General features: G+C 45.3%; 2 protein-coding genes across 2 annotated transcripts; both read left to right on the top strand.

Annotated features, from left to right (window-relative positions):
• The first annotated feature begins 855 nt into the window (after positions 1 to 855).
• Positions 856 to 8,993, top strand: donson (DNA replication fork stabilization factor DONSON). The gene is made up of 10 exons (XM_028981403.1): positions 856 to 1,264; positions 2,663 to 2,731; positions 2,943 to 3,137; positions 4,247 to 4,425; positions 5,227 to 5,405; positions 5,501 to 5,582; positions 5,940 to 6,083; positions 6,261 to 6,459; positions 8,353 to 8,568; positions 8,815 to 8,993. The coding sequence occupies exons 1-10, from the start codon at positions 953 to 955 to the stop codon at positions 8,974 to 8,976; spliced, it is 1,737 nt and encodes a 578-aa protein (XP_028837236.1). The 5' UTR covers positions 856 to 952; the 3' UTR covers positions 8,977 to 8,993.
• A 3,005-nt stretch (positions 8,994 to 11,998) lies between these two features.
• Positions 11,999 to 18,738, top strand: LOC114789821 (uncharacterized). The gene is made up of 7 exons (XM_028979217.1): positions 11,999 to 12,040; positions 12,649 to 12,709; positions 12,793 to 13,119; positions 15,649 to 15,981; positions 16,083 to 17,021; positions 18,502 to 18,537; positions 18,626 to 18,738. The coding sequence occupies exons 1-7, from the start codon at positions 12,002 to 12,004 to the stop codon at positions 18,736 to 18,738; spliced, it is 1,848 nt and encodes a 615-aa protein (XP_028835050.1). The 5' UTR covers positions 11,999 to 12,001.
• Positions 18,739 to 19,162: the final 424 nt, after the last annotated feature.

Here is a 19,162-nt window from a genome sequence, read left to right on the forward strand (position 1 = left end):
AATGATGGACTTGATGAACAAACAGTAAAGTGCCAAATACAAACCATTGAAAATAATTAAGGTTAAACATCAATTGAATATTAATTTATTGCAGAGTTTATTTATACACATTCATACACATCATGAAAGAAAACGACTCAAATGTTTCTCTGAGCAATGTTACAATATTGTTCTCCATCTGTAGACTTTTACTTGTAGGATATCATTCATTATTTTACAGAGTTAATAATAAATTAATAATAAATGTTCTTGAACATTTTCACACTCTGGAAGATTAATTGGTTTCACTGCTACGTAACTGCACAGTACCGTACACATGGACTGTGTAGTATTTAGGGAGGGGTGCATTATTTTAAACCTGTTGGTTGCGGAGTAAAAGTATTTGCATGATTAATTAGATGATGGCTCATTAGTCGAGGCCTGTATTTTGGTCGCACTCGCAGAGCAGCATCGCCATCTAGCGACAGCCCGAGCTACACGGGCATCTGCACTGTAGTAGAGGACAACTTGTGAAACAGAACAAATATAATTATACCACAAAAAGCTTTTTTTAAATATGTTATTGTGTGTCATATGTTGTGTCTATTGAATCAAGTGTTATACGTGAGCTGCTCCACTGTGCCTTCTAAATTGCCCCTCGGGGACAAATAAAGAAATGTAATGTCATCTAGATTATTGATACTAAATACAAGATTGCTTTTTGAATATTCTGTAATATGGCATGTGTAATATGTACATATCGTGGATGAAAAATGCGCTTTTCTTTATTAATGATAATAATGTTTTGTCGGTGGAAGACGTAAGTGCGCATGTCCGCTGAAGCCCCGCCTCCGCGTGTCACCGGAAGTCGTCGCGACGCGCGGAATTTCGTACTGTTGTCGTGAGTGGAGCGCGGAGTTTACATTTTCGACTCGCCACTCGCGTTTTGTGCGACGTCGCCGTCGCCGTCGCGATGGAGCGCCCGGGCTACTCCCCGAGCTTTAAACGGCCCGCCGACGTCATGCGGCAGCGCAGGAAGCGCGCGCGCAGCGAGGGCCCCGGGCGCGTCCCCGTCACCGCGGCGACCCCGCCGCCGGGCGCGTCCCCGCTGGCGCAGGGCCGCGGCGCGGGACGGAAGCGCCGCAACCCGTTCGCCAGCATCGAGAACCGGTACGAGAGCCCGGCCAAGAGGGCGGAGAACCCGGCAGGGCGGCCGGCCGGCATCGGCCCGGCCCTGCAGGAGCACCTGCTGCTGGAGAACCGGGCAGCGGAAGCTCCTCTGGAGGTAACCGCGGACAAAATCCACGTCTTTACGTGCAAACTCTCCAAATAAAATAAGCTGATTTAAAACGTGCTTTTATAATCAGTAGTGACAGGGACAGTCCCCCCCTGGAGACACTCAGGGTTAAGTGTCTTGCTCAGGGACACAATGGTAGTCAGTGGGGTTTGAACCTGTGACCCTAGTCTTCTGGTTTACAGGCGAGTGTGTTACCAACTAGGCTACTACCACCCCAAATATATATGTCATTTTAGACGTGAAACAAAACAAGCTGGTGCTACATGGAACATTTAAGCAACGTTTACAGACAAACCGGCTACATAAAGGACAAACGGGACATCGACACTGCAAGAATAACAATTAACAAAGCAAAAAAAGTGGACAACAATGAAACGGACAGTGCTAAACTAGAGAAATTAATAATAAATGTGCAAAATGGAACTGTGCAATAATATTACTCATTATAACAGGTAGTGTGTGTTTGTGTGTGTGTCAGTCCAGAGTGAAATTGAAGTGATTGTTATTGTGAAACACTGCAGCACAGCACACAGTGAAATGTGTCCTCTGTATTTAACCATCACCCTGAGTGAGCAGTGGGCAGTGCCCAGGGAGCAGTGTATGGGGACGGTGCTTTGCTCAGTGGTACCTTGGCAGATCGGGATTCGAACCGGCAACCTTCTGATTACGGGGCCGCTTCCTTAACTGCTAGGCCACCACTGCCTCTCTATGTCTGAAAGTTGAGTCGTGGCAACTGGACTTTCTTTGTTTAAGGTAGAGACGTTTCATTCTGCATCCACAGAACTCTATCAACTACCTCTCTAGGCCACCACTTCACCACCACAGAGAGGAAAGTCCCTGAATGTTCAGGTGTCTGAAGTGGAGAAAGCAAGCGTATATACTGATATAATACAAAATACATATACAAATACATGTATATATACATACAGTACAGGCCAAAAGTTTGGATACACCTTCTTATTGAATGTGTTTTCTTTGTTTTCATGACCATTTACATTAGTAGATTCTCACTGAAGGCATCAAAACTATGAATGAACCAAACCATCTCGATTGGGTTCAGGTCCGGTGACTGTGGAGGACCGGTACATAACTCCACATTCATAGAATGAGAAGGTGTGTCCGAACTTTTGGCCTGTACTGTATATATAAGTATAACATTTCCATTTAAGAAATGAGGCAGGTTAACAAAGTTTTTTTTTTTTTTTTTTAATTCAGTGTCTTCCCAATGTTTATTTGCCCAAGACTTTTTTATGTTGACTTTAAATGCCCAAGCATTAAAACGGCAATTAAATGTGATTTGTCGTATTACATTTGCTCTTTTTCCTAAACGGGATTTGGGGAAAAATGAAATGTATTTCATAGGACCCTACTTTCACTATCTTCCAGAAAGCCGCGTCTCTGTCGGACGAACGTTCTTTGTTCGAGGAAGATGACAAAGTGACTCCAGAGACAACGGTAACCTAATTAGACAAGAGCAGTAATGTCACCATGACTTCTAATATATATATTCTTATAGGAACAACATATTTTGCATCGCACAATTGAGTAAAATATAGTGGAGTTAAAAGTAGTTTGCATGGGGGGAGGGTTGGTACATTTTGTGTGTAAATTCAGACATGGACCACAGAGGGTCTTTTTAATTATTATTATAATAATATATGCTCAGAGTTCGATCGAGGACGTCCCCCCAGCCTCGGCCGTGTGTGGCGAGTACCCTGCCGACTGGAGTATGAAGACGCGTCTGCTCTTCACCTCCAGCCTCTCCTTCTCCTGGGCGGAACACCCGAAGGCGCAAGAAGAAGCCCTGGGTCTGACCCAGCACTGCAGGGCCGAGCACAGCAGCGTGCCGCAGAATATGCAGGTATCCGGCCTGAAACTCATTTCCTGTCATGGCTGGCGGTGATGAAGATGCACCACAGTGCACAGTGTCACTTTTTCTCCATGTAAACGGCATCGTGTCTCACCATGTTCTGAACATGATTTCCATGATGCTATCAAAAAAATAAATACAATTCTGTGGATTCTTTTGCTGCACTATTTCAGTGGGGGAAGTCCACAGGTTCGCCGGTCTGTTTGGCTGCAGAAGGTGTTCCTGAGAACCTCCACCTCCTATCAGCTCCTAAACTATCCCATTTATATTTAGCAGGCCCTATATACTACTATATGCCTGACATCTTTCTTTAAATGTACTTGTTTTTGAGAATTCTTATTGCTTTTTATTTAGCTACAGTATTGGGAAATTAACTTTGCAGTGATGTAGGGATTTTGTAATTATTAATTTTATGATGTTTTTTTTTTTTAATTGATAGGTAAGCAAGTTCCAATATTAGTCTGGTAACATTGGCAAAGACTAAAAAGGAAAGGATGTTTGGAAGTAATAATGATCCATGATCCAACCCTGATTGCCAACAAGTTATGTGTTAAGTGTGTTGCATGCATAGCACAAATGCACAAATTTTGGAAAAGATACTTTAGATACAGTATTAGGGGACCACTAAGACCTACAAAAGAAGCAAAAACATTTTTCATGATTTTTTTTTTTTCCCCTCCTCCCTTTGTTGCGTCCCCTGGGCGGATGGTGCCTTTATCGTTCAGACACAGTAAACATTACAAAATAATGCTTTCCTCGTCTACCACTGGAGTCGCAATGAAGCCAAGCGCTACATGCGCTTCGTCATATTTCCACGTCTTCCTTGTCTCTCTCCGCTGGTTTGTTCACTGCTCTTCATATATCCTGTGTGCTCTTGCCCTTCTCCGTGCGTCAAAAACAGCATGTACCACCGAGTCTCACGCGCCCCACTATTTGAGAAGCGCCACATTAGTGAATGTGCCTCAAGCACTATAGAGGATTGGAAATAGGGCTTCTAATTGACATCTATCATATGAAACTCATTTTAACTGGTGTACCGATGTTGATTTTGAGCATCACTGTGCTTTTCCGATATGGTGAAACTGTGATTAACCGTTCAGGAGCCACGGAGCTGCCCGGAGTTGCGGCGCAGTTTCCAGCAGTGTCTGCAGTACTGGCAGCACCCCTCTCTGCCGTGGCTCTCGCTTTTCCCACGCATCGGCGCAGAGCGCAAGTTTGCAGGCAAGAGCGCCCCCTGGAGTCAAGACTCTAGCGTCCAGCAGAGCATGATGAGCGAGTGGTGAGTGGGGTTGTTTTTTTGGCGACCTGTCTCAATTTAAGTTTTAGTCTAGTCTTTGCATCAAGCTGTCATTTTAGTCTTACTCACGTCCAGGCTCTTTTTATTCTAGTCAGTAAGTCTGAAAGTAGTCTAATTTTTGTTAGAGAAATTATTTTAGTCAACGAGAACTGATGACATTTTAGTCAGTGAAAACCGTATTTTAGTCTCTTTTTGTAATGCAATTCTATTTGACCCAGTCAATATATTACAAGTACCTAGTAGACAAAAACATTTTCTTAAATTAAACAAGGTTATCTTATTATTATATTATTGTTACCTTATAGACTCAAGAATACTTTACATCCATTCCAGACATGGAAGACGTTCTTTTCCACGTCATTGTAAAGAACCTCAGCGTTCTTTTCCAGCCACCTGCTACTTCTGAAATCTAATTAAATCCACGATTGTGTATTGTGACGTCAACTGTGCCACCAGAAGGGAGATACAGGAAACAGACAGTACGATATAATTACACAATTAAACAGGAGGAAATTATGCCTCGTTTTTTGTCAATGGAAATATCGACATTTTAGTATAGTTTTTATTTTGTAAACATATTTAGTCAGATTTTTTTCAGCAACAATATTACATGATATATTTCATTTTAGTTCTCATCACGTGACCAGCATGAAAAATCATGTGAAAAAGGTTCGTCGATGAAGATATTTCATCCATTTCGGTTGACGAGAACAACACTGCTGAGCCAGCAGCGCCCCGCCCTGAGCGTAAAATTCTGACCTCTCTGTTCCGCCGTTGTGACAGGTCCGTCAGCCTGACCTCCCTCTACAGCCTGCTGAAGGCCCGTCTGTGTCCGTATTTCTACCTGTGCTCCTACCAGTTCACGGCCCTGTTCCGAGCCTCGGGTGTCGGCGGCTCGTCCGGCCTCACTGCTCTCCTCGCCCCGACCACCAGGGGGCTTCGCGAGGCCATGAAAGCAGAGGGTGGGTCCATGCACCAGCCCCTTCACACTCAACATGTTCTGCTGTTCCAGCTACGGCTCTCTGTTGCATTTTAACTGGATTATTCTTATTTTAAGGAATTGAATTCACACTTCCTTTGCTGGACGAGAAGAGAAAGGAACCTCAGCCCACAGACCGAGAGGACACGCCCGGCTCAGTGTGAGTGTCTTTGTCATTGCTTATATTTCAGGGGTTGACTGACAGTAACGTCAATTTCAATCGTCATTTCATGTGCCTGTATTAAAATGATGGTTATTGTTATAGAAAAATGTGTAGTAAGTTTAACCTTTCAAGGGACCACTAGTTGCCTGTCCTGTTGAAACACGAATGACTGCACCCAGATGGGACAGTGTGAGACTCCAGAAAGTAGTGGTTGATTTAGCCGGTCACCACGGGTGACACCGGCGAAGCCACATGAAATGTTCTGCAATGTGAACTTTGTTGGTCGCACCCTGATGAAATGAGCTGCAGAAACACACACACACACTTTCCTCTGATTGGCGCTCTCTGCCACAGGTTGGGCAAGGTTAGTGACCAGGATGAGGGGAATGGTGACGAAGGTGAAGTCGATGACGACGACGACGATGATGGTTTCTCCTGGCTGGAGGAGATGGGGGTCCAGGACAAGATCAAGAAACCAGACTCCATCAGCATCAAACTGTATCCTGCTGATGAATCGCATGCAGCTTCTGTGCCTTTGGAGACACTCAGGGACACAATGGGGTGTGAACCTGGGACTTGGGTCTTCTGGTTCAGAGCCAAACTTGAATCGGTTCTAAATGAGTAAATCTGAAGTGTGTGTGTGTGTGTGTGTTTTCCCTTAACCTCAGTGTTCAGCCGTAAGGAGCGCAACGCGGTGTGTTTAGACCACCGCCCCGAGTCGGTGGTGCTGGTGGACGGCGCTCACACACACACGCTCATCAACTTCCTCATCAACTGCAAGAGCCTGGTGGCAGCCGCGGGCTCTCAGGCAGGCCTGCCCCCGACGCTGCTGGCCCCCGCCGCTTTCCGAGGGGCCACGCTGCACACGCTGAAGGTGGGACGCGACCCCGCTACGAGCGCTAGACCAAGAGGGAAAGTAAATGAGTGGGGTTTTAAATAGAATCGCCAGAGTCTAGCCTCCGTTTCACCTCCTCCGCATCCATTTTTGGAAATTAACATTTTCTTTAAAAGTTAACAAATTTAACCCAGTGAGTCATACAGAAAGGATAGGTACTCTCTCTCTCTCTCTCTCTCTCTCTATAGATATATACATTTCTGACATTCAAAAACAAATCAGCGACCAATATAGCCACCTTTCTTTGCAAGGACACTCAAAAGCCTGCCATCCATGGATTCTGTCAGTTCAACATTGTGTGCAGCAGCAACCACAGCCTCCCAGACACTGTTCAGAGAGGTGTACTGTTTTCCCTCCTTGTACATCTCACATTTCATGATGGACCACAGGTTCTCAATGGGGTTCAGATCAGGTGAACAAGGAGGCCATGTCATTCGTTTTTCTTCTTTTATACCCTTTCTTGCCAGCCACGCTGTGGAGTACTTGGACACGTGTGATGGAGCATTGTCCTGCATGAAAATCATGTTTTTCTTGAAGGATGCAGACCACTGCTTGAAGAAGGTGTCTTCCAGAAACTGGCAGTAGGACTGGGAGTTGAGCTTGACTCCATCCTCAACCCGAAAAGGCCCCACAAGCTCATCTTTGATGATACCAGCCCAAACCAGTACTCCACCTCCACCTTGCTGGCGTCTGAGTCGGACTGGAGCTCTCTGCCCTTTACCAATCCAGCCACGGGCCCATCCATCTGGCCCATCAAGACTCACTCTCATTTCATCAGTCCATAAAACCTTAGAAAAATCAGTCTTGAGAGATTTCTTGGCCCAGTCTTGATGTTTCAGCTTGTGTGTCTTGTTCAGTGGTGGTCATCTTTCAGCCTTTCTTACCTTGGCCATGTCTCTGAGAATTGCACACCTTGTGCTTTTGGGCACTCCAGTGATGTTGCAGCTCTGAAATATGGCCAAACTGGTGGCAAGTGGCATCTTGGCAGCTGCACGCTTGACTTTTCTCAGTTCATGGGCAGTTATTTTGCGCCTTGGATTTTCCACACGCTTCTTGCGACCCTGTTGACTATTTTGAATGAAACGCTTGATTGTTCGATGATCACGCTTCAGAAGCTTTGCAATTTTAAGAGTGCTGCATCCCTCTGCAAGATATCTCACTATTTTTGACTTTTCTGAGCCTGTCAAGTCCTTCTTTTGACCTATTTTACCAAAGGAAAGGAAGTTGCCTAATAATTATGCACACCTGATATAGGGTGTTGATGTCATTAGACCACACCCCTTCTCATTAAACAGAGATGCACATCACCTAATATGCTTAATTGGTAGTAGGCTTTCGAGCCTATACAGCTTGGAGTAAGACAACATGCATGAAGAGGATGATGTGGACAAAATACACATTTGCCTGATAATTCTGCACTCCCTGTATGTCGTTCTGGAAAAGATTGAAATCTGATTGACACGTGAATGTATAACAAATGGTGGTACGTGGTGCCCGTAGAAAACGCACGAGAAAACTGTTTTTCTACACTGACAACTACAACCTCACGTAGTGCATCGCGTCTCCGTATAAAAGTCACGTAAATTACATCTGCGTGAAGAGATCATCAGGAAACAATGCTGTTGGTTACGTTGAGCTTTTCAGGATTGTCGTATTTTTATTTTAACAAGATTTTGGTAAATTTTACATTTTGTGATACGTTTTTTTTTTTTTTTCAGAGAACATATGGTCATGAAAATTTGCCTTGCAGTAATTAAAAGGTCCTGGAAATAATTTAGTAAAAATGTGTAAGAACGCTCGTTCATTTGAACCGAATGGGGGATGTGTGGTGGACTTGGTGTGAAGGGTTCCTCGCGTGTCTCTCGTGTCCAGGCGCGCAGCGTGAACGTCAAGACCCAGGTGCGGACGGGATATCAGGACGTCTGCAGTTTGGAGGTGACTGGAGCCATCATGCCCCACGCCCTGCACGCGCTCACCCAGCTCCTGAAGCCTGCGCAGAGAGGAGCCTTCAGCGCGACCATCTACACCCACGAGCCGACGGCCGTCCTCAACGTGGCGGTCGGCAAGGACGCGGATCCTGTCCAGCAGGTGGCTTCACTGTCTGTCCTCACACACACACACACACACACACACACACACACACACACACACGTGAAAGGTAAATACATGACCAAGAGAGGTGTTGGACTGTTGGAGATTAGACCGTTTTATTTTTTATTCGTAAAGCCACTTTCGGACTCTCAGTAGGACCGTAATGTCGTAATGTATTCTCTGGACGTTCAGACTGGTAAGATCCCGCTTTGCGTGGGTGTTTCTATTCATTTACATTTACAGCATTTACCAGACGACCTTATGGTAAAGGCCGCGGTGGAGTCTCTGTCCAGATGCGGCCTCGCCCCCGGTTCCCTGCGGCAGATGGCGGAGCCGGCGTCCCTGGGAAAGTCGGCCCTGCGGCAGCTGCACATGAGGGACTACGGTTACAGCTGGAAGATCTGAGGCGGCGAAACGAAAAAGAGGACATTTTAACCTTTTTAGGATTGTGCGCCGCGCACCCTTCTATTAAATGATTCTGTACATTTGACCGTGTCAGGCTGGTTAGTCCTCACCGTCCAACGTTCCGATACGTCCATGTAAGAACGTGCAGCTCCAGTTAGCGCGCGGTACTTATAAAACAGTGTCTGATGAGCTATGCCGAGGTTGTGAGTTCGAGCCTCACCTGGAGCAACGTATCTTTAACCTTATTTCATTTCAAGGGGTAGTGGTGGCCTGGCGGTTATGGAAGCGGCCCCGTAATCAGAAGGTTGCCGGTTCGAATCCCGATCCACCAAGTTGCCATTGAGGTGCCACTGAGCAAAGCGCCGTCCCCACACACTGCTCCCCGGGCGCCTGTCTGTGTGTGCACCGTGTGCTGTGCTGCTGTGTATCTCAAGTGACAATCACTTCACTTCACTAGTGGATTCTTAATGGACCCCCAAGCAAGTGTGAGGACTCTGATTTTATAGCTGTTTATGGGGACCTGTCTTAATTTTAGTTTAAGTTTAGTCTTTGCATCAAAATGTCATTTTACTTTTTAGTAGTCCGAGTTACGTACGAGAGGAATGTTCCGATTTGAAAAGTAATATGAAGTGGTGGAATCATCCACATGACCCTTCAGGCCACCGTGTGCCCGTGGTGACGCCACTGTGACTCCTGGTTAACCCCTCTGGGTGTCCCTTGTCAACCGAGGGCCCCCTGGAGCGGCTCAGGTGACCGAGTGTCCTCCACTTATAGATTCCCATGCAGCATGTGTCTGTTCGTGTTCTTCTCCGCGTCAGGTCTCCTTGGAGATCCTTTTCAAATCTTTTCTCGTCACGTGCGTTAAAACTACAGTTCGATGTAGTAAAGGCTGCAATCGCTCGATATATCTGTATATTCTGCTTGTTGTATTACCGTTTGCTCCGAATTTACATGTTGGGTGGGCGGGTGGAGGGTGTGGCAGCACAAGCTGTGCAAGGCAGCCAATCAGCTGCCAGCGTCCCAGGGCTGGTGATCATATGTAGGCGTCGTAAATAGCTTGGGCTTTGGCTGTGACCCTGCAAAAATATATGCTGTGTAAGCACACCCTACCACGCTTATAAGATAAGAAAAAAAACGTATTTATCCCGAGGCCAATTTTATTTGTCCAAAAAGCATGCTTTAAGCAACAACAGAAGATAAGAACAGAAGAGTAGTAATCGTGCAGAAAATGTAAAAAAAAGTAATAACTCTGACCGGTATAATAAAGGGACATTATTTAGATCAGGAGATTTGAGTAAATGAAAGTTTTGTGCCATTAATAGAGAGCGCGGTAGCAGCATGTTGGGTTGGATGAATCTGGACCATCATACAGGAGGGTATAATTTCACAGTCCCACGAAAAGCCAGACGTTAATACTGATCCTGAGAAGATCACCTACAGAATGGGGAAGAGATGTACAGTCTTACTGCCACGCGTAACAAGAACTTCCTGCGGCGCAGCGTGGGGGTGAGAGCGGTTGTCCACGATACTGTCCTCTCAGACACCTCCGCCAGGGACCGAACCAGCCTTTTTGAGCAGCTTGTTCAGCCTGTTGCCCCGGCGCTGCAGAGATCACCACACTCTCGACTACAGAGTTGTAGAACACGGTCAGCATTTTCCTACACACGTTACATGACCTGAAATGCCTCAGCAAGAAAAGATGACTCTGCCCGTTCATGGAGACAGTGTTGGTGAAGGTCAGTAGGCCATGCAGGCAGCCCCAGACTATATTATCTGGTGAGCATAAATCCCAGTGAAAGCTCTAGAAATACCAATGAAAGGTATATGTTTATAAGACATTTATAACCATATTATAACCATTTATAACCACATCTGTAATGTCTCATGCTCACATTCAGCTAATGTACAGTAAATGCCAGAGGTTTGGACACACCTTCTCATTCAATGTGTTTTCTTCATTTTCATGACCATTTACATTGGTAGATTCTCACTGAAGGCATCAAAACTATGAATGGAAAACTATGAACTATGTACTTAACAAAAAAGGTGAAATAAGTGAAAACATGTTTTATATTCTAGTTTCTTTGCTCTGATTACTGCTTTGTGCATTCTCTCGATGAGCTTCAAGAGGTCGTCACCTGAAATGGTTTCCCAACAGTCTTGAAGGAGTTCCCAGAGGTGTTTAGCACTTGTTGGTCCAGCTCACCCCAAACCATCTGGATTGGGTTCAGGTCCGGTGACTGTGGAGGTCAGGTCTCCACCTTTTGTTAAATGGTCATGAAAATAAAGAAAACACATTGAACGATAAGGTGTCCAAACTTTTGTATCTGATGCACGCAGAATAATGCACGATATGAATAAATTTATAACCAGCATCTCGGATACGGATACTCAACACTCTGCAAAAAGTTTAGTCGGTTGTGGTGGAACTTCATGAAACACATTAATAATAATGATTAAAAGGTGATTTTGATACGTAGAGATGTGAGAAAATTAGGAAATTCTGCAATGAATTGGATCTATTTTTTATAAAGTAGACGGTGGGTTTTTGTGCCTGGCTGACTCGCCTCTGCCCGAATCAGCGTGCTCGTAATTTAATGCAATTTTGCTGAAACCGAATCGCGCCTCTTAAAAAAAGCCCCTCGGAAAGGCGCGCGCCCGCCCGCGGGTGACGTGCGCGCGCGTGACGTGTGCGCGCGCGGAGAAGGGCTCGCGCCGCCGCCGCCCCCGGTACGAGATGACCCGTCGGGTGAGTTCCGCCTTCGCTTGAAAATGATGAATTATGATTTAAGAAAGAAAAGAACTGAAGTCGTGAGTCGAATTCTGCATCAGTGCGCTCGTGGCAGATTCATTAGTAATTGATTGAATAATTAACACGTTTATTAAAGGATAATTGCATTCATTCGAAATAATCATTTCTTTATGATCACACCCTGTGACAGTTTGAGTGTCATTTTTTATTTTGATTTTCATTTTTGAAAAGTAAAGACTTTGTACGTTTATTTTTTGATTTATAGCGCATGGCATGATCGAAGCGGCCACCCTGCAGACAGCTGCCCCGCTGGTGAGGTGCCAGGGGGTCTCCCGTTACCCGTCACCTGACATTGTTCCCAGGCTCGCCCTTCGGGGGACGCTGGCTGCGCCCCAGCACTGACACCAATACCACGGGTTCTACTGTAGGCGTAGTAAATAGTTTGGGCGGTGGCCGGACAGATTCATCAGGCCATCAGTGTGGTAGTAGCCTACGGGTAACACACTCGCCTATGAACCAGAAGTCCCGCTTACTACCATTGTGTCCCTGAGCAAGACACCTAACCCTTTAGTTGCTCCAGGGGGGGACTGTCCCTGTAACTACTGATTGTAAGTCGCTCTGGATAAATGCTGTAAATGTAAAATGTAAATCAGTGTCGAACCCTTCACTTTCAGACTGCTGCTCTGAAAGGGGCCGTCACACGGTGGCACAACCAAATGTGTCCTCTGCTTTCAAGTGAGGCAGCCATGACAGGCACGCAGGGACGGCACCTCGATCAATGAGACCTCGGTGGCACCTTGGCGGTTCGGGATTTGAACCCGCAACCCTCCGATTACTCTCCGGGTTCAGGGGCTCACAGCGAATGTCATGTTGCTCCTTGTATTGCTAATGCCCTCAAGTTGCTAATGCCCTTGTTTCAGAATATGGGACGAACAATGAAGATTCTCAACATGGTCGTAGTTTTTTTATTGGTCGTAACAGGTCAGTAGTCGCATTTTTATTTGATTGCAGAACATCGGCATCCTTTACTCCTGAACGATCGCTGTGATTCGTGTCAAATCCAGGGAACCCAGCAGACTCTAATAAGATGCAAATGGTGACGGCGGACTTTGGGAGCTCGGTGGTGCTGACCTGTGACCTGTCTGGCTACGAGTTGACGTCCAACGAGCGGCTGGACATCAGCTGGGAGACCATGGGGGAGAAGGTGGCTCAGTACCAGTTTGGGAACATCTCGATCGGGCTCGAGTTTGAAGGCCGGGTGGCCAGCAGCTTCTCTCCAGCAGGCAGCTTCAACGTCACACTGGACAGCGTTGTACTGAGTGACTCGGAGATGTACGAGTGTTTATGGGACGACTGGAAGACCCTAGCAACAGTCGTCCTGGCTGTGGAAGGTAAGGTTCCTCTGTGCTTTTCTATTCCATTTCTATTTTCTTCTATGGTGGTACCAGCACCAGTGTAATTAGGAGCACAATGTTTGGTTGGGCTTTCGTTCGTTGTGATTCTGGTTACATTTGCTCCATGTCCTAGAGGGTAACAAACTCTCCTTTGAACCAGAAGAGCACAAAGTCCCAGGTTCAAACCCCACTTACTACCATTGTGTCCCTGAGCAAGTGTCATCACGGGGACTGTCCCTTAAACTACTGATTAAGGCGCTCTGGATAAGGGCGTCGGATAAATACTGTAAGTTTAAACATGGGTCTGTGAAGGTTCTCAGTCATCCAGGTCTAAAACAACCTTGACAATGTTTCACTCTTCAGACGCAGGTTGCAACCGTTCCAATAAGCAACTCGCAGTAGAAGCATTGGTCTCCATGAATTTGAACCCCATGTAAAATCAAGGTGCACAAGAGTCACCAACATTAGCTAGAGTTCCAAACTTTCACTGGCGTCAATCTAAAAAAAACCAAAAAAAAACCCGCAAGGTTTAGGAATTGGATTCCATGGCCAAGAGCCTCACATCCAGCAAAACATCCAGTGTTTGGTGTTTGGTCCGTGCCGAATTCTTTGAGGACACAGTTTGGGGAACAACCTGGTTCCATCTTGACTGGTCCATAAGACCAAGGTCAGGGAGCTTGTTGAAGAGCTCGGACATCAACTCCATCGAACACCTTTGGGATGAAATGGAATGGAGATTGTGAGCCAGGCCTCCTTGTCCTACATCAGTATAGCCTTTTTTTTTTTTTTTGGTTGTGTCCTCCATGTAATATTTCAGTCAGCGGTTGCCGCCCTGTAAAAATGCGTTTGAAGTCCTGTGCTGCGTTGCAGATGTGGTTAGAAGGTCCTCCTGAGTTCATGTGAACAATTGTGTGTTGTCCCAACGTTTCTCACCGAACTCCCCCGAGATCACCGGCGATTGAGCCCAGCCTCCTGTCAGAATGGAAAGCAATACTGCCAGAGTGGCGCAGTTCCGCACCACAGCTCAGAACCTGCATGTGAGAAGCCGAGTTTGACAGCTGGTGTCAAGATGGACGAGGATCCGGAGATGATGGGCAATTTATCGCCTCAGACATCACAACAAAATCTCATCACTGAAACAGATGCTTTACTTGTGACTGATGCCTGAACTGCTTTGTGACGAGCTGGACGAAGTTGAGAGTCTCTCCATAATAAAGCATGAAATAACAAATTAATTCTACATTCTCTGGGTTTGAGGTTAAGGGATGTAATGCCAAGATTATTTAATTCCCTTGTAAGACCTTCACCTTCATTATTGTGTCCAGCTTGAATAAAACGGGACCAGATACTCATCATGCAAGTAAATACACAATTCAAAAACTTTGACCTACATTTGTACATTTGTACATTTACAGCATTTATCAGACGCCCTTATCCAGAGCGACTTACAATCAGTAGTTACAGGGACATTCCCCCCCTGGAGACACTCAGGGTTAAGTGTCTTGCTCAGGGACACAATGGTAGTAAGTGGGATTTGAACCTGGGTCTTCTGGTTCATATACGAGTATGTTACACACTAGGCTACACCACCTCATTGGGAAAATATTTTAGATTGAATTGAGAAAGCACTTGGTTGAAGTACACAAAAGTTTGGACGCCCCTACTCTATGGCAGTTATGGAGACTAAGATGGAGCCGTTTTGAAGAATCCAATATGAGAAACATATTTAGTATTTGTCGTATCAGGAGAAATGGACGTATGAGTTGTACCTTCATGGCTGCTTTGTTCATGAGACGCTCATTAACAAGAGTGATAAGAAAGTGTTCAGCATGAACCTTCAGGCCTGTTAGAAACTGTCCAGTTGTCCAACTTGTTGGTGGAGAGAAGACACAAGTGTGAAATCCTGCCATCACAGCAAAAGCTCCCTGATTAGGATAGACTCAAATATTCAACTTTCTGCCTTGTTAGCTGTTTTTTTACATCATCTTCACCACTGGGGCAGTGGTGGCCTAGCGGTTAAAGAAGCGGCCCCGTTACCAGAAGGTTGCCAGTTAGAGGTGCCACTGAGCAAAGCACCGTCCCCACACACTGCTTCCTGTGCGCCTGTCATGGCCGCCCACTGATCACCAAGGGTGATGGTTAAATACAGAGGACACATTTCACCATGTCACCGTATGCTGTGCTGCAGTGATTCACAATGACAATTACTTTCACGTGTGTCATTTGATTTTTTCATTAAATGACACACTGCTTCTTCAGTTTTGTTCTATGCTGTAAAAAAATGCAAAATCCATTGATGAGTAGGCGTGTTCAAACTTTTACTTCTTTTGTTGGAAGAATGGTACAATCAGTAGTTACAGGGACAGTCCCCCAGGAGACACTCAGGGTTAAGTGTCTTGCTCAGGGACACCACCCATTATGCATGCCACATTGCAGTAATCCTTTGCCTTTATTTGGCTAGTGTCGTTATGTTTAATTGATTGTATGGGTTATAATGTAAATGTAACATTAATTGTATCCCTACAGACCCAAGGCCTCCGCGTTTTATTGAGGCTGAAGAGGGCAGTGCTGTCCAATTGCCCTGCTTCGGTAAGATTTTCAAATCGAAGCCTGTGGAAGAGATCACTGTTGAGTGGCAGCATAACAAGCACCAGTTCTTCAGGCTGAGTTCAGGAGAGCTGGTGATGACGAGAGAAGCGTACATGGGTGACGAGGGGCAGGTCAGACTCGGAAACCTATCCCTCACCATTCCGGACATCAAGCCCCACCACCAGGGCACCTACAATTGTCTCTACCATGGAAGTAACCATGGAGACCTGATTCATGGCATTCCAGACACAGTGACTCTCATTGTGACGGGTACACAATGACTTTTATGATAATTTTTAAAATAAACTGAAATAAATCATGATAAACTATGCATTTCATAATTTCTGTGGTGATTGATTATGTTTTTGAAGGTTCTTCAGGAGCCATGGAGGAACCATCCCAGCTACCATCCATCAGCAGTGGGTCTTCGTGGAATGAGGACCAAACAGAAAGTACAGTTAACGCTGTAGTCAGAAACGCCACAGTAACAACAATGTTTAGTGACACAACAGACTCTACAGTCAACTCTACAGACTATGATATTATCTACAGCTCTACAGAAGACCCAACGTCCAGCAATGTTGACCCAACAGTCAATGCTATAGTCTATGATATCATCTACAACTCTACAGAAGACACAACGTCCAGCAATGTTGACCCCACAGTCAATGCTATAGTCTATGAAATCATCTACAACTCTACAGAAGACACAACGTCCAGAAATGTTGACCCCAAAGTCAATGCTATAGTCTATGATATCATCTACAACTCTACAGAAGACACAACGTCCAGCAATGTTGACCCCAAAGTCAATTCTATAGTCTATGATATCATCTACAACTCTACAGAAGACACAACGTCCAGCAATGTTGACCCCACAGTCCACCCTACGGTTGATGATATCATCTACAACTCTACAAAAGACACAACGTCCAGCAATGTTGACCCCAATGTCAATTCTATAGACTATGATATCATCTACAATGCTACAGAAGATGCAACGTCCAGCAATGACGATACCACAGTCAACGCTACAGTTGATGATATCATCTACAACTCTACAGAAGATGCAACGTCCAGTAATGACGACCCCACAGTCAACGCTACACTCTATGATTCAATTTACAGATCTACAGTAGAAAGAACATCCAGCAGTGTTGACACTTTAGTAGACAATGTGGTCGCCACCACGGCCAACTCCATCTACACCTCTACTGATGGCACAGTGTCCAGCACACTCAATCCACCAGTGAACATCGCTGTCCACCCCCGCATAAGAGCTTCATTTGGGCCCACAGGCCACACTGCAGGTACTCTGAACACTAAAGTTCAACGTTTATTGAGGAAGGAGGTACAGTGGTCGATAAAAGCAAATGCAATTTCATAAAACAAATAAAACCAATTAGTAAAACTAATTTTCAAGCAGCAAATCATACGGTACGGAACGGAGGGTCAGTACAATAGACTCAAAGTGCTTGTTGAAATTAATCAAACAGTTTTGTGATATGATTGTGAGATCGTATGTACTGTAAATTCCAGACCATAAAGCACACCTACAGTACAGGCCAAAAGTTTGGACACACCTTCTCATTCAATGTGTTTTTCTTTATTTTTATGACCATTTACATTGGTAGATTCTCACTGAAGGCATCAAAACTATGAATGAACACATGTGGAGTTATGACCTCCACAGTCACCGGACCTGAACCCAATCCAGATGGTTTGGGGTGAGCTGGACCGCAGAGTGAAGGCAAAGGGGCCAACAAGTACTAAACACCTCTGGGAACTCCTTCAAGACTGTTGGAAAACCATTTCACCTCTTGAAGCTCATCGAGAGAATGCCAAGAGTGTACGAAGAAGTAATCAGAGCAAAGAAACTAGAATATAAAACATGTTTTCAGTTATTTCACCTTTTTTTTGTTAAGTACATAACTCCACATGTGTTCATTAATAGTTTTGATGCCTTCAGTGAGAATCTACCAACGTAAATGGTCATGAAAATAAAAGAAAACACATTGAATGAGAAGGTGTGTCCAAACTTTTGGCCTGTACTGTACATGTGAAACACTTTTACCAATCATCAATACAAAAACAAAAAGCAGCAGATCATACAGAAGGGGCAGGTACGATGAACGTCAAGGATTTCCCATTTCTAAAAGACTCTGAGCAGATTTAACACAATGATTAGGGTCCTTTTCCATGGAATTTTCTGGCCTCCTATAGCATCCCATAGACACTTTTCTGGATCAGTTTTCTGTTGCTATTGCAGAGCTGATATTAGCATTGCATTCAATTAACACCCGTGCCCCTTAAAGGTGTCCCCCTTTTCTCATATCTGGATTGTACGGCCTCACATCCCCTTCTCTTGGGGCAGTGGTGGCCTAGCAGGTATGGAAACGGACCCGTAATCGGAAGGTCGTGGGTTTGAATCCCGAGCCACTGAAGTGCCACTGAGCCAAGCGCCGTCCCCACACACTGCTCCTTGGGCGCCTGTCATGGCTGCCCACGGCTTAAATGCAGAGACCACATTTCACCGCGTGCTGTGCTGCATTGAGTTGCATGTGACAGCTAATCACTGTCGCGTTTACTGCTTGATTGACACAACACACTTCTGGTCTGTCGTTCCTACCCATTTCGTATGATTTGCTCGCCTGTAAGTGTGTTTTATGAAATGTTAATTTGATTTGCACTTGTCAGTAAGGAAGGGAATATAGCTTAAAATAGCCAGTGTATAACTAGCCAGATGAATATAGTTCCTTTGAATTGACTCATTTCTGCTTGCAATCACAGAGGAGAAGTCCGAGAAGCTGCCTGAAGTCATCGCCAGTGAGTTTACAGCATTCATTCATTACAAAAACAGACTTTTTATTTAGTTATTCCTTTTTGGTTTTCTCTGTTACTGTGACACACGCAGGCCCAGAGCCTCCTGAAGAGCTGTTTCCATGGCTTCTCTTCTGGGTCGTTACTGGAGTTTTACTGGTCGCCATCCTGGTTGTGGGTCCACTGGTGGCACTGGGAAAAATATGATGCCTGTGAACAGGTGGCAGTGATGAAGGTTCTTCAGAAGCCGCTTGGACGACGGTGAGTAGAACGCCACCGTGGACGTAGCCTGAACCCGTCAAGGGACCTGCCTGCGTTCGGAATTCCTATGGGCCCCGGAGCAGGGATATTGATCTGGACGTAACGAAAAACTGACATCTGACCTTCCATCAGTCAGCATTTCTCTTTAAATGCGCCTTCAAGACTCCACCCCTCCCCTGCTTCAGCCTGGCACCCTTTAACCCCTTAACTGAACAACCAGTAATGCAGGGTTCGGTCCTGAAGTGACTTAAGAAAAAGGGCTGAAGTGGACTTTTCCTGTTTCCATGTGATTTATGTGTATTGTCTTTATTTATAATGCTTTTTAATCATACTGTAATTAACAATACAAGCCAAAAAATTAAAGAATAAA

Source organism: Denticeps clupeoides, chromosome 5, assembly GCF_900700375.1.
Source record: "Denticeps clupeoides chromosome 5, fDenClu1.1, whole genome shotgun sequence".
NCBI lineage: Eukaryota > Metazoa > Chordata > Actinopteri > Clupeiformes > Denticipitidae > Denticeps > Denticeps clupeoides.

Bases quoted from the DNA above. Each gene is read 5' to 3' on its own strand.
- LOC114789821 (XM_028979217.1), top strand. From the start codon at position 12,002: ATGATCGAAGCGGCCACCCTGCAGACAGCTGCCCCGCTG. The intron at 13,120-15,648 runs GTAAGGTTCCTC...GTATCCCTACAG, and splicing joins AGTCGTCCTGGCTGTGGAAG to ACCCAAGGCCTCCGCGTTTT. The intron at 18,538-18,625 runs GTGAGTTTACAG...TGACACACGCAG, and splicing joins GCTGCCTGAAGTCATCGCCA to GCCCAGAGCCTCCTGAAGAG.
- donson (XM_028981403.1), top strand. From the start codon at position 953: ATGGAGCGCCCGGGCTACTCCCCGAGCTTTAAACGGCCCGCCGACGTC. The intron at 3,138-4,246 runs GTATCCGGCCTG...TTAACCGTTCAG, and splicing joins GCGTGCCGCAGAATATGCAG to GAGCCACGGAGCTGCCCGGA. The intron at 8,569-8,814 runs GTGGCTTCACTG...TTACATTTACAG, and splicing joins ACGCGGATCCTGTCCAGCAG to CATTTACCAGACGACCTTAT.